This window comes from Ooceraea biroi, chromosome 1 (genome assembly GCF_003672135.1).
Source record: "Ooceraea biroi isolate clonal line C1 chromosome 1, Obir_v5.4, whole genome shotgun sequence".
NCBI classification, from domain to species: domain Eukaryota; kingdom Metazoa; phylum Arthropoda; class Insecta; order Hymenoptera; family Formicidae; genus Ooceraea; species Ooceraea biroi.
The window spans coordinates 23,819,509-23,834,688 of record NC_039506.1 but is presented as its reverse complement, the minus strand read 5'-3'; the positions used below and the strand labels follow the sequence as shown (position 1 = coordinate 23,834,688).

The following is a 15,180-nucleotide window of genomic DNA, read 5'->3' as shown; positions in this document are numbered from 1 at the left end:
ACTCCGGGCCTTTTAACGATTAATCCTTTGCGAGACCTTTCGCAGACCTTTTCCCTTTAGATTATTCGGTTAAGTGCATGTTATTTAACGTTTATTCGACGTTTACGATAGTGGAAAATAGTGACACCGGCTGTCACGTCCAAGACGCGGGAATGCGACGGGCAAGGGTAATCGGCGCCGTCGTCGATGACGTTAATCGTGCGCGCGCGACCTTTCAGCAACGGCCCACATGCACATGCACCGAGAGGAGAGTCTCTCGAGAGTGTTCCATCTGGAATCGCATGAAAGCCACTTTGCCGCGGGGATACGCGAGAGATCGCAACGAGTAGTCTCGAACGGACGACCGAGTCTTATGCACTCGCTCATGTAACGTTAGCGCGTTAAGTTTAAGTACGCAAGTTCACAGCGCGTTTAACGAGATTACAACGTCAGGTTTCAAGAACCACATAAGGAGAAGCGATGAAGAGGAGAAACGCGTCAAACTGATGAGGGTGCCTGCGAGTCGAATCTCCATCGCTAAAAATAATTGCTAGAACTGCTTGCAGTCTTACTTGGTGCAGCCTCGTCAGATGAATGAAAAGCATAAGATGAAGGAGAGACGAAGATGAGGGTGGAATAGCAGGGGACGCGAGGGGATAGTTCGCCTTCTATTTGCAGGACATCCGCGCCACTGGGCACCGAGACAGTTATGACTCTCGCCCTCCTTGGACCCGCCGAGTTGCTTTGCGGCCCTCTCGTTGCTTTTGTTCCGCGTTGTCGGTCGCGTTGCCCACGTCCCCCTGCGCAGCAGTCCTCCGCCGCCCCCGTTCTTCTCCTCCCCGCAGCGGAGGGCGAGGATCGTTCCGCCGCGTTCCTCCTCTCGTCCAGTTCGTCTTCTTCTTCTCCTCTTCGTCCCCTACGTCTTCTTCCCTCACGAGCATCGACGGTGGACTCGATACCGAGCGAAGCGCCCTGGTCTCCTGCCCCTGTTTCCACCGTGCGCGCGCGTGCTCCTCTTTTCTTTCAGTCCTCCTCTCCTTCTTTCTCTCGAGATGCACCTCTCTCTCTCCTTCTCTCTTCTTCTCTTCGTCTCTGTCTTGCTCGTCCCTTTCCGCCTTCTCTCTCTCTCTCTCTCTGTCTCTTTGTCTCTCTCCTCTGGCTCTTTTCTCCCATCCCTCTCATCCCAGCCGCGTCCTCGTACACTTCGCCCGGTAGTCGCCTTCTTCTGGTCTCTTTTTCCCCGCGTCGTACTGGTCTTTTTGCCGGCGCGGAGGCAAGTCTCGGGGCTGCCCGAGAATGGGGAGAATGGAAGGGCGGCGGGGAACGGGGGACGGAAGGACGATGAGGTGGAGGCGCTCTCCCGCTTGAAAGGAGCCGACGTTACGTACGGTAGCCGGCCAGACTGTACCTAATTATTCCGGCGTGCTATACTAATGCCATGGACCCCCTTGACTAACCACCCCTTTCTTTCTCTCCTATCCTCATAATGCGATAGAAGGGCCCCCGGCCTCGCCGACAGCTCCTCCGGGCGACGCACGGGAGCTTCCTCGATCTTCGACATCGCGCTCGAAACAGTGTATCACGACAAACAAAGTCCATCAACCCAAATTACTCGTATCTTGCTGCTTGCAATTATTCCAACGAATTCTTCCTGCGCTAGCTTGCGGCGCATGGATTCTATAATCGAGGATTTCTGTAGATTCTTCCCTGACGCTTCTGCCTTTGTAATTTTGTTTGTTCGACCAATTGCGCTATTAAGATCTTAATATTCAAGCCGTAAATCATAGGTCCCCTTCCACTTAATTACGTTCCGTTAATAAGGCTGCGTCTCCCCGGGCGGACGCGACGCCTGATTGTTTCTAAGGTGCTTTCCAGGAAAGAGACCGTCGTCGGGAAAAAAGGAACATCGGATGTGTGTTCGCAGTAATAAAACGCCGTGTAGAACCCGTACGTGAAACATTCGTGAAACATTCGTGAATCATTCGGTCGAGAGACCAGACAATTATCAACGAGAAGGTCAGAACGAGCGATAACACGATAGACTGTTTCGAGTCGCCGGTCCAGTCGCTGACCCCAGAATTCCGGGCGGAGAGGTGGCAAGCGAGTACCGGGAGATCCTTTCTTCTCGCGCATTGACGTCCTCGATGTCCTCGGCGCATAAACGAGGAGGCGCAGACATTGCAATAAACTCGATACGTCAAATTGGATATCGGACATCGGCGCGCGAGAAATTTATCGGCAATAAATAATGCAAATCCCTTTACGGCATAAAAATGCACGTTACGGTAAACAAGCGATAACAGCGTCAAAATGAGGATGGAGGCCGGCAAACAACCTGACGAAACTAAGTTGTGCCGCGCAGATAACGAACGGGTATCGACCGGCGGCAATTAATGCGAGAGGTAAATAAAATACAAATTATTAATTGCACGATACGCTCGAGCGAGTAATCAAACGGTCATTCACGATCGAGGAGCACAAGTAGTACACGATTAGTTGTCGGAGAAATTTTGTCGCGGACTCGCGTGCGTCCTTCTTCTTACACCGAGATCTGTCTCCTTTTTTCCTCGTGGACAGGATGATGGCATTAAGGATTGTATTAATCAGCTGCTGTCAGAGCGTGATTCTTCTGCGCGACTCGCGGAAGGTGGGTGCCGAGGGGGATGGCAGCTACGAGGTTCGAGGAAGAAGAATGACACAGAAAGAGAAAGGAGACTGAGAAGGAAGCGCGAACGGTGCTGCTGGCAAGCTGCGGGAGAGACACGAGTTCTGGCCACGGTTTGCTAGGGCGGATCTGCCGATGACGTCGAGAAATGACGCAAAAAAATAACAGCCAGACTATCTGGCACCGAGGGAGTTACGCTTCGCCTTTGTTGCGCGTGTCTAGCGGTTGCCGCTAATCGCGAAAGTATCCGGGAATACGTGAATCCGGTCACGACCCTCGAGAACCCTCCCTCTGACTCGATTGCGATAATTCCGATGCGGTAATTCCGATAATCCATTCGCGACGATCGCAAGTGCCGCGATCAATAAAACGATGTGGCCATTCAGCCATTTCCTTTTTTGTGGCAAAAGTAGACTCACGTATCTCTGCATTTCGTCTGGATTTCACGTGCATGTAGAGCGCGGTGGATTTTTAATTATAACGTCAACACGGCTCCGCCGCTACCGGTTGCAAAAATGTGGCGCATCGAACGGTGACCAACAACAACGACCTGATGTTCTCCCGCCGGAGAAGCGCATCGGGGCTACCTAAGCCGCGGTTAATGCTCTTATTTGAAACGCTTCTGGTCAGAGGCGGGTTATAATAGTAGCGTGGCCCCTTAAATGGCCCCCGTGTTTAACAGCCCTCAAGTATTTCCAATATCCTGCAGGGGAGTGAGACTCGTTTCGCGTCCTCTTTCCTCATTCCGCTCTCGCTGTTCCTATTCTTCCTCTCTTTCTCTCTCTGTCTTTCGCTCTCGCTATTTGTCATTCTCTCTCGCTCTTTCTCGCCGTTCTCCATCTTCATCTCTCTTCCTCTCTTTCCCTCTCTAGCCGTCTATCTGTCTATCCATGTCGCTCCCGGCTTCTCTTCACGGTTGCCTTCCCAGAGTTCATTCATGCCTCCTGGTGGCGAGGACCTCATTACCTACGGTGAATGGATCCGTCCCGTTCTCCCCGCGGCCGAGGGTTCGCGCCGCTGCTTGAAATTCTCGTTGCTCCCGACGTCGCTTCTCGATATACTCTTCTCCCGTCTCTGTGCTTCGATCACCTGCTCCCTTTTCTAAAGATTTCTTTCACGGGGCACGCTTAACAGGGAGCCGAAAGGGCGAAGGCAGTACCTTCGTGATCGAAACTATGCGCGACCGTGTCGTGTATAATTAATGTTCGTGTATCTCCTGAAAAAGTGATTCTCTGAAGATGATGATCTCCGCCACGTCGTAAATCGCGAATCGAAAAGATTCCGTTCCGACTTCCGACTGACGGAGATTTGATTGCAGACGTCACCCTCTTCACGATTGTCGTTCCACTTCTTGCGGATTTCGTTTCTAGGAAAGAGGCAGGGCGAAGAATCGAAAATCTACTCAAGTAAAAGGCACTCCTCGCTCACACCCGAGACCAATGATATCGTCACGGTATGCGCGGGGTGGCGGCGGCGATAATCTGCATCGGCGTTTTTCCCTTTTTGCATCCGGCGCGCAGAAGGTGCAATTTCGGCAGCCGCATTTTTCTTCGCGCGCGAAAGGTTAATCGAGCTCCGAGCTTTATCTGGCGCGTTCCGCACACCTGGAGGCCGCGGCCTAATGTCTACCTGTTCTGTTTTCGGGAGCCAATCATCACGTTCGCCACAGGCGCGTGCAACGATCTGCGTCTCTTGTCCCCTTTCTTCCCCCCCCCCCCCGTGTGTGGCCATTTCTCTCGGCTTTCTTTCTTCTTTCGCGTCCCGGCAACGATGACTTTGTCAACGTTGCCGTTGAGACGTCAGGCTCCCAATGCCCCGCATCTTCATTTTAATTTTAATCTCTACGCGAGCGGAGAAATCCGGGTATGATGGAAAATGAATCTAGAGTGACAACCACACTTACCAAAGACATATATTAATCTAAAAATATAATATATTTTTTCCGACAAGCTGCGATAAAAAGACGCCAATCGTAGCAGTGATTTTTATTGCAGGAAATTATGTAGCTCTCGTGACCTTTGCTCTCTCGAGCGGTAGGGGAAAAAAACTGGTCTTTGGCACGCGTGTTTGCGTCGATCTTGTAAAAGAAGGCCATGGTTACACGCATGGTTATCTGTCCCGATAAGCGTCGTCGTCGCAAGCACGTCGTAATCGTTTGCGTAACCGAACGTAAAAGTGGTAAACAAATACACAGTTCTTTGTCAGAGAGACTACTCGCGCGTGCACCTTATTCATCTCCTATCCATCTTTACGTTGTTCATTGCAATCTTTTTTCTGCGATTATTCAGGTTTCGATATGTCGTTCTAATATGTTAACTTTAAAACTGTGCGTGAGGATCCAACAAATCTCTCTGCATTTTTTCCATGATTGTAGATTTTTACACTTTGGGAAATATCGATTGTGTTTTATTACGCCATGTTGAGCATTTACGTGGCATGGGAATCCAATATCCGCTTCAAGCTCGAGCCAAGCGAGAATTACGGGATATTCTTAATAACGTTTTTGTGCAGCGTGTGAGGGACGTTATCGTAATAGACGCGATACGGCCGGCAACCTTCGACCTCAGCAGCTAGCCCTTGAAGAAAATTATCGTGCCGATTTATCTTACGGTATCGGTAGCGCTGTGACATCTCGGCTTCTTGGAGAAGATCGAGGTACAACACGAGAGCATCAACCCGCAATTGCAACTGTCGTTCTGAACGCTAACGCTCTTCTCAGAATTCAAAGCCGAGTTACGAAGACCTTCTTGAGAAAATTACGATTCTTTGAGAGACTCTCTCCGGTCGCATTCAAGCTTCTCAGAAAAATCTTGCAAATCTCATAAATAAAACTCTAATCCGACGCTAAAATAGCGTACCAAGAATAAGTACTAAATTATATCTTTAATATTCTTTTAGAGGTTTAAAAAACTTTTTATTAAATTGGAGGATAGATATTCTCTGCAGAGTAAAACGGAAACAGGCATTCCAGTCGACACAGCTTCCACGTTGTGTAACTATGTCAGTCTCTCCTTTACATGCGCGTCCTAATTCTTGCCAGAAGGCGCGTTCGTTTAAAGCGAATGGAGGAACGAAGATCGTTTATGTCTTACTCTGCGGCAGCGTCGGTACGTCTTCTTCGTTCGCTTCTTCATCATCTCCATCATCCACCGGCCTCCCTTTCGGACTCTCCTTTTTGTGCAACGGTAAAGCAGTAAAACGCATTTCATGCAACGCGCAAAAAAGAAAGCCACAGGGAAACACCTTCGTTCGCCGAAAAGTAACACACCGTTAAAATTGGAAATTGTAATCAAACCCGCGGCGAAGATCATTAAGCGCCGTCCAAAAATTTGCATTCTCCGATCTCCCGTCCGCCGATAATCAATCAGTTTCTCATTGCTCATTTCCGATTTATCGCGCTGGAAGTATCGCAACCAGCACGACGATTGGAAGAATATATGTTGTGCTTTGCGACGTCGAGCAGTTTGTCGGTCACGAATTCGATTACGTTGGAAATTGTCAAGTATACTAATATGAAACTAACGTTTGCGTGATCCTGATTAGATCCTGAAATTGCAACGCGATCGCATCGCGTCGCATTTGGTTCGCGTCGTTATCTCGCCGGTGCGTGTCGCAAATTTGGAAAGAAAACGCAAAGAAACCATAGAGACGCATAGAGGCGAACATTAATTCTGCCGGAGATAATCTCGATCACGCTTTTAATGTCACTAGCGTGTCAGGGTCTTTATTGCCTTTCCTAATTTCCTGACCGCAGGCAACGGAAGCGCGATTAATTTCGGACGGCAGTATTCTGCCGTTTCACCGATTCGACATGGAGGCTAATCATCCCTTCTCCCCCTTATCTTCGTATTCCTTCGCCACTACATAATCACCGCTCGACGATGACGCGCTCGGTCCGCCACGGAATAATATTTTTGATGGCGACCGAGAGCTGTCACAATTAATTAACAACGAAGCGTCTCCGCGGGGAGACGTTACTGTATAATCAGCAAAAGTACGAGACTCGAATTTTCAAGTCACGAGGCCGCACGATTCTGCGACCAAGAGAAATCGCAATTATCGCACGCGAGGGAGAAGACACGTCTCTTCAATTACTGTAATGTATTTTTCCGCGATCACGTCGCGACGTTTCTCACTAAATGCGTATCGAACGGCGGTTTGGAAAATTGTCTCGCCATGTACAATAATATCATGTGCATGTAGCACCTGCGCTATATGATTATGCAAATCAGGGGAATCACGACTTTGCCACCTTCGGCCGAGTCACGCTTGTGCGATGTTTGCACGGATAGGAGCGCGACGATTAAGCTAACTTGCCATGCTGGTGTATATTTACGTCCGTGCCATGAGAGATACAGATTCGTTGTATGCCTATCATTAAAAGATTACCGTATTGGACAACAACATACGCTGCGTACTTGCGTACGTATCTTTCCGATAACGTTCGATTACATTTATTCGATCTTATTTATTCGATCTTATTCGAGCGACGGGACGACCATGCGCGCAATTAGTCACAGCATCTCGGTCGCGAGATGCATAATTAATGTATGTTAAACCGCGCTCGCTTCCAGTGTTGTCGATCACGCGGCACGGCCGTTTGAAAAGACAATCGAGACGCATACGAGTGCAACAGGTGAGAGTGCATCTCCAATGGATAAAACGCGCATCACTCGCGATTGCATCGACAATTCGCAGCCGATTATGACAATGATTCTCTTTTTATTTTTACGTAATTAACGCGCGGGAATTTATTCAGATGAGTACGTATATTCCTCATACGAGGACGCAAGCTATTTCTTCCTTCTAATTTTACAGCCAAGATTAAATAAAATTAAGCCAGAGATATCGTGTTGTGCAATTTTATGATCTTATACATCAAATTCTTTCCCTGCGAGATTGTTCACTGTGAAAAATACACCGAGCGAAGCAAGAAACGAAGCAAGAGAAACGCCTGTACAGATCGATTCGCAAGTCACTTCTATGCCGCGAATGCACGGTGACCAGACTGTGTCATCCTTCGCACAAAGGATACTTAGTATCCTTTATAGTACTTTCACCGTATAGATGACCCCCATGGCGATCCGACAACGAGCATCGCTCGTTGGAACGACCGGTAGTGGATATCGCGTGCACGTTCTGGGCGGGTTCCGAGCCCTAAGGCGATCGCTCTACGAGGACTCGGTTGTTACCAAGAAAATCTTTTGCCGCGGTGCCGTCCGGATAATCGAATCGCTACACATTGCGACGACGCCGACTCGTGGCCGCTCGCTCGTTCACTTGATTCGTTTCAGACGATACTGAAAGACCTGAGAAGATCACCTTCCGAAAGTAGACGAGTCATCTGCCTTCTATGTATTTTGTAATGCACACAGAATTAATATTCGAAGCAGCCGACGACCGAAAAAGACTAATACGCGTCGATAAAAAGATGCATCTTGATACAGATTGGTTAAATAATTACAATCTTGCAAGGATAAAAAAGTGGAGTGTGTAGCGAAAGAGAGCTCTTTTAAGACGGTTTATTAAACTTTCAGCGTCGCCTTTCTGGATGTGTTATTATCTGGCGTTATAGTATTTTTATGCGCCACGAATTTTTCATCGCCTCGATTTCTCCGTAATTAATTATTACGGAGTACTTCGTTATTATCTGGAGACCTAACACCTTCGCGAAATTATCGACGTGTCGTAAAAGTGCTTTTAGTCATGCCGCTGGCAGGTGAGTAACTTCCCTCGTTAGGTAAAACGCGGATCCCGATCGTGATCGCGATCGCGATCGCGATCGTGGTTGTTCTCCATCGTGGCCATTGCCTGTCTGTGCGGCACGACAGACCTTACCCCCTCGAATAATGCAGGGCTACGCCCACATGCACCACGCCCTCGTCCTTTTTTTTCGGTTTAATTAGGAATACGGAGCGCAATTACGAGAACCACACCCCCGTCGGTTAGATCGTCAGTCGTTACCTCGATTTAATGTATCAACGTCTCGGGCAGGCTTAGCCGGCGCGCGACTTTATAAGCCGAGGGGTCATATGCAAATCCGGAACCCTCCCGCGCGTTATCATACATACATTTTTGCGCGTGTACGCCGCGGCAAAAAGCAGCAACAATCAGAAATAAAATTAAGTGACTGCGACAAATTTCAAGCACACGCGCGTCACGTCGCGCTTAATTATCCAGCTCCTAGGAAATGTATCTTGACGGCAAAAAGTTTGCTTGATGACGTCAGATAAATGTCGACAACATAAAGATCGGAATCAAGCATTTTATACGCTAATAATGTTAATCATCGTTATAAAATAAATATTATAACGACGACAGGAAATTACAAATTCATTGAGATAATAATCACAAAGCTCACGAAGAAATTAAATATATACGCGTACGTATGGTGAATAATTACAGAACGTTCCACCCTCACGGTGATGACTTTTCTTTTAAGCTGTTGTGTGATACAGTTTATCGGTGTACGCGCAGCAAATTCCGCGCGTTTGTTCGTGCGTACGCTGTCAAAGATACAACACTGGAGCAGTAATTATATTCTGCAAAGCGACACGACCCCTTCGTGGTAGCCGCAAAGGGGTGGTTGTCAAGGGGTCGAGCGTCGTGCAGACGCCACCCTCTGTCGCGGCCGGAAGTGACGCACATCTATCTTGTCTCCGCGTTTCAATCGCGCGCTTCCGTCTTAGAACGAAGCAGGGGGCGGGTGGACAGGAGGGGAAGGGGTGACGAAGGGGGCTCTCTTCTGGCACTGTCGCGTCTCGTTAGGAAAAAAAGCGGAAAAAAAAGAAAAAGATGTTAGGATCGAAGTCGAGTTGCGAGTTTATGAATTAACTCGGGGCCGCGCATCGTCCCTCTCGTTTTTGTCGGACGATTCAATTAGGCCGCCGATAAAACCGCGTTCGGTTTACGGAAAAAGAACAGGCACGAGCCCGCCCGGTAATTGGGCAAAACGCACGTACGCCCCGAAATTCGGCAGCTAATGGAGATTTATTATGCCTATGTAGCAGGCTGAGTGTTGCAGCTGCAGCTGCAACAAAGCGAGACTTTCGCGCTGCTAGGAGCACCAGCTCGTCGCGTAGCCGTTGTCGCGTCTCGCGTAGAATTGCCAACAATGGGGCAGGTGCTATAGTGATACTTATCGCGAGACATCCCGATACTCGTTTTTTTGCTCCGCTTATCGAGATGTAGGATGTATAAGACAAAGGATGATGATGTGCTTAATAGGAAAATTCATTTACAGCGTTGTTGCGTCATAAGTTTGCTTCTTCATGATAAGGTTTGTGTTATAATTGTGATGCGATTCTTAAACAATTTACTGCTAAGTAAAATTCGTACCGTGTTTCCATAAGGCGCGCAGAAACATGACGAATTAGGCGGAAAGATGGAGAGTGGACGGTAGTTATTTAAATAATTGACAATGTTTACGAACCGTTTCGTGATCCGGTCCTCCACGTGAGGGGGAATCGAATTAAACGCGTACGTATGGTGAATAATTAATCGGTAGACGCTTACTTAAACTCTCGCCGACGAAAAGAGAATCCCACCGCGCTACGAACGATGCCGTCGATCGTTGAATTACAAGTCCTTCCTCTGTTACATATTCCCCTTTGCCTTTAATGTTAATCAGACACGTGACGTGTAAAACTCATCGAAAATTTGGAATAAAATCTCGAACAGTATTTGTAAAGATATATACGCTAACTAAAAGATTTTGTAAATCATGATTAAATATTCTAAAATAGAATCTTCGTTTTCACAAATCGTCGTGTATTCGCTAATTTGCTTTTTATATAAATTGAATGGCGAATGAGGATGCGCGAGGACCAATGGTGAAAATTGAACGTTTTAAAGCATTCGCCACCCTCGAGTCCCCCGAGACCGTTCGAGCAGAGTCCGTTCCGCCGTGAGCGAAATCAGGCGAGTCGGGGAATGTCGAAGAGTAAAAATGTAACCGCGCCATCGTTGACCTCCGAAATTTCGTTCCCCCAATAATTCACGACGCTTTGACATGCGAGAGGCGTAACGATATCGTTATCTTCTCCGCGATTAAGCCGTCTCTTTGTCCGCGCGCGTTCTCTCTTTCTCCCTCTGTCTCTCTCCAAGAGCGAAAGCTGCTGGAGAAAAGTGGCCTGGCCGGATGAAACGGAGGAAAGAGAAGAGAGATAGAGAAGGAGAAAGAGAGAGATCCTCATCCATGCACCGGCCACCACCGTCCTTCTCTCTCTTTCCCTCCTTTCTCCTCGTCTAATGGTTTAGGAGTCGTTCCGGACATTAGCTTCTGCGCTAGCGCGCGGAGGGAAGCTCGTCGTTGTCGTCGTCGTCTTCTTCTTCTTCTTCTTCTTCTTCTTCTTCTTCTTCTGCACCCCTGCCTTCCCCCGACTCTCCGGTTTCTCGTTTCATCTCCCTCCTCGTGCAGAAGTTCTCTCTGTCTCTCTTTCAGGGGCCGCTCTTTCCCCCTCGCTGCCCTTTGAAAAATGACCCGCGTCCTCCCGGAGAAATAAGAGTGTCATCATCATTAGCCCGCCGAGTTACACGGCGGACCTTACGCACACACGAAGCTACGCGTACACGCGCGAGCGCGCGCGCGTGTTCCTCCTGCATCCGCGACAATGGGTACGAGGACTTGCTCTCGGAATACGCGCGATCTGGATTTTCGTGGCGAGTAATCTATTCGAGAAGTTTCAGTCTTCGCTTCATTCGAACTTTAATCAGGAATCATTTAACTGTGTCCAACTCTCTTTAATCGCGATTAAAGTCGACATTCCATATAATGTAAACGGGGAGAGAGATGATCGGAGGTTTGGCTTCTCATGGAAAAATTATCTCCTTGCGTGGCTGTAACATTGAACTCTGGATCCATCGATATTAATTCACCGGATCGAACTGACTTTTCAAAGTAAATTCCAAAACGGAAACGGAAAGATACTGGCGGTATCGTACAGACGATAATTTGCTATTTATTTACTGTTCTCGTAACAATATCGGAAATCGTCGAACCGTTTGCGTTGCAACGCTTGTGATGCCGATATGCGCGTATGTGTCATCATACCTGTACGATTGTAATTTATCGGAGGCCGTTTCAAAGTGCAAACTTAAACCAAGTTCAATCGCCGTCCGTCGGTGTCGTCTTAACGGATATTACTTTTGCACTTTGGAGCTTGACGTCTCGCCGTGTTGCATCACTCGCGAGATAAATCATCGAATTATCGTCGTCATATACGAGCGAACATTCTTTTCTTTTATATTGTTGTGAAAAAATTCCACAACTTTAACTTCACGTACAATATATTATGTTATATGTGCATGCAACGCCCGTCTTCCTCATTTATGTGCGATTCTGGAGAATCAAACTATACAATCGCCGATTTGGTTTAATCGAGAAGAGAAATTGGAGAGATCAGCATTCTCCATAGTCTTCATAGCGAGAACGATCGCGAGAGGAGAACGGAGACGCTGTACCAGGCGACGTGAAGCGACGGAAGGAGGTTTCTCATCGTGATTGGAGGAGTCTGGACGCATTCTGAGCTCCTTCCTCCTTCTCGCATCGGCATTTCTACGACTAGCCGAGCTTTGACGAGAGATTGATGCCTGCAGCGGCTCGCTCTGTGAGACGGATCGGCGCGCGCTACCGACGAAGAGCGACGATCCGTTATCTCGCGAGAAGACGAGAGAGGCCAGATTCCGGATCGTTGGCTTCAACGTAGATCGGGATGAGTGTGAAAGGCGGAGCAAGGGGAAAGGAATGAGAGAGAAAGAGAGTCGGAATTATGCGTTTTCCTCTGTCCTCTCGTCGACGATTCCGGCAGCGCAGGGATGAAGGAATGGCGAAAGAGAGAAAGAGGGGAAGAGAGGAAGACGAAGAATGAAGAAGAAAGAGTGACCGCTGGCAAAAAGAAAAAGGGTGAAGCACATCGCGGGGACAAAAGGCACCGCCGCGGAATTTTGAGCGTCGGCTCCTTCGGCCTCCTTTTAACGGAGATTCGCGCGCGTACACGCGGGGATCCAAGATTCGGCCACGCTGGAAGAGTCCGACGATCTCTGTAAAAACCGAAAATATTTTTCCCTCCATGCACGCACACGTATCCGCACGCTGGCACGCAACAAGGCTACCGTGCGATGTCCACTTTGATGTTCTCGCAAGCGTCAGCCTCGCGATGGAGCGATCCGGCAAGAAAACTTAATCCGTTCGATCTTACATGTGTATGTTTATGCAATACTTACATTTTCGCGCTCACGATAAGCACTCTACTCTCATCTACATGATTATGTTCGTAATGCTACCGAGTTATCAATGCGTGCAATAAAAGTGCAACGTAATGTAACGTTGAGTAACACCAAGAATCGTTAGAACTGACGAAGTCGGCGATGCTTACTCGCGTTTGTCTGAAAAAGTCCGGGAGGCCCTCCCGAGGGAAGGTTCAAGTGGTAACGACAGGATAGATCCTATCGGCCGTTCGATCTTCGATCCTGAATTTAGCGGGAGAGGCCGCGCCGCAGTCGTTTATGCCGCGGGGGATGCCATTAATCGTGCGATTCTCCCCTAAATCTCCCATCGCGTGCTCCGGGGGACAGCAAGCGTGTCTCCATCCGGGAGCTTCTTGGATAGAGAGAAAGACGAAAAGACAGAGAGAAAGAGAGAGTGAGAGGAACGGAGAGGGATACACTTCTTCCGGAAACCGGAAGCCGGAAGCTGGCGCGACTTAAAGACGCGTGCACGTACCCGAAAGCGTGCGTAGGACGAAATATTCCTTACGAGAGATAAATCTGATTCGGTGCGCGCGCGAGCACGAGAGAGCTCCTCGCCGGTAAACGTGCATTTCCGCGGATATAATCGTGATGAATTTTATTGAAAAAAAAAGAGAAATATCGTTAGATATATACGTTTGTTTTACGTGACGTTGTAACCAATACTTACTCACATCGCTCGTTGTGCCCATGTTCTTGTTAACTATCTTTGACATCGCGACTGCAAACGCTAAGCAAATAATTGTCAATCAGCGACACTTATCTTTAATGGCGCGTGTATTTCATTAACTTTTTCAACAAGATGTTAATTGTCGGTTTGCATAATTCGCCGTACACTCGCGACTCCGTAACTGTCGCGATCGCGCTTTTTCGTGATCGAGTCTTCGCCTTTTTGCGATGATTTTTCTCTCTGGGTTTCCTCGGTTACGAAGCTGTGACATGCAGCGACTCGCGCGAAAGAATGATAAATACGGTATGAATGATAAACACGACGTAGGCGTGATGATTTATGCATGTTACATTCTAATTCAATTTGTACGTAACTGTGTACTCCGTCCTGACCGTGGAGGGTGTAACGTAGTTTTTTTTATTGAGAGATCTCGTTTTTTTTGCCGGTTCTATTTTCTTTTCCACGTTTCTTTGCCGCTTTGGTAACTCGCGGCGGAGAAAAAGATCGGTCGCTAATATCGTATATACATTTTCCTCCCGAGCAGTAATTAAAACTATACGTAACTTTCTGCGTGATTCGATACGACTGCTAACCGCGCGATGAATAATGCAAATTATTAACATAACTTCTGTATTTATGTACAACGAAAAAAAAGAAGGAACGAAAAAAAGTGCTGCACGTGCGGATACGAGCGCATACCCCTCGCAGTAAATAGCAATTAAGATTTCACGTAATCGAACAGCCGCGCGGTCTTCGGTTTGCTAACGGAAATTAATTATGCAGTTTTCCTTGCGCTTATTCGTAAACGAGCCATTCCGTTCCATTTTACGTAAACCCGATTTCGCTCGCGCGTCGTTCAGCCTCATCAACTTCTAATGTCGCCTACAAATGCTCGAAATTTATAGGATTCTCTGACAATATATAACGTTGTTCACGTTGTCGAGTAACCGTAGGTGATATCAGTAGGATCGATATCGATTACGTGTAATATCGTGCGGATGCGCGCGGCCGCTTCCTGAAAATATTAACTGTCGCAATGTTCCTATCAGGAAGCTCTCTCTCTCGGCTGCAATTTAGGGGTACTTCATGCCACAAAGAGTTACACGCCGTAAAAAGAGCATCGGGATACCAAACATCTCATTCCTTTTTAATCGTGTCCGGCATAATATCGGCCACGGTAGCGCGCTCAAGCCATATCGCCGTTATAACTTTCTGGCATGTAGCCGGACATTGTTGTTTGGAGACGTTTTAGGCTTTGCCAATTTTTCGCTCGGCATACGCTTATGTGAAAAAATTTACCGCTCTAATAAGCACGGTCTTTCTACGGTAGACGCTAATTAAATTTCATATGACTTTGTGCATCTCTCCCCTGGGATTTTAGCGTGCCATCGTGACGATAAGCGCCCGATGATGATTCCGTGATAATTATCTTTCCGTAATAACTCCGTAAAATGCAAATTAATATTTTTTTTAATGAAAGTGCTGTCGGACACTCGCTACAGACTCATAATCTTATATATAATATGAATTAACGAGATTTTATACGCGCACATAGCATTATTAATATTTAACGTTATTTAAATCGTTGCTTGTATGTTATTTTTATAATTACCTTCAC

The 15,180-nt window shown here is 47.6% G+C and overlaps 1 protein-coding gene across 2 annotated transcripts in view; it reads right to left on the bottom strand.

The window, feature by feature from the left end:
* LOC105279348 overlaps positions 1 to 15,180 on the bottom strand; it is an 86,441-nt gene that overhangs the window by 26,461 nt on the left and 44,800 nt on the right. Inside the window, exon 1 of one of the 2 annotated variants that reach the window (XM_011339029.3) lies at positions 552 to 927. The exons of the other annotated variant lie outside the window; for it this stretch is intronic. Within the exon in view, the coding sequence (XP_011337331.1) occupies positions 552 to 584 (33 nt within the window). The 5' untranslated portion in view covers positions 585 to 927. Of the gene's footprint in view, positions 1 to 551; positions 928 to 15,180 lie in introns of those variants that run through there. 2 annotated transcript variants of the gene reach the window in all.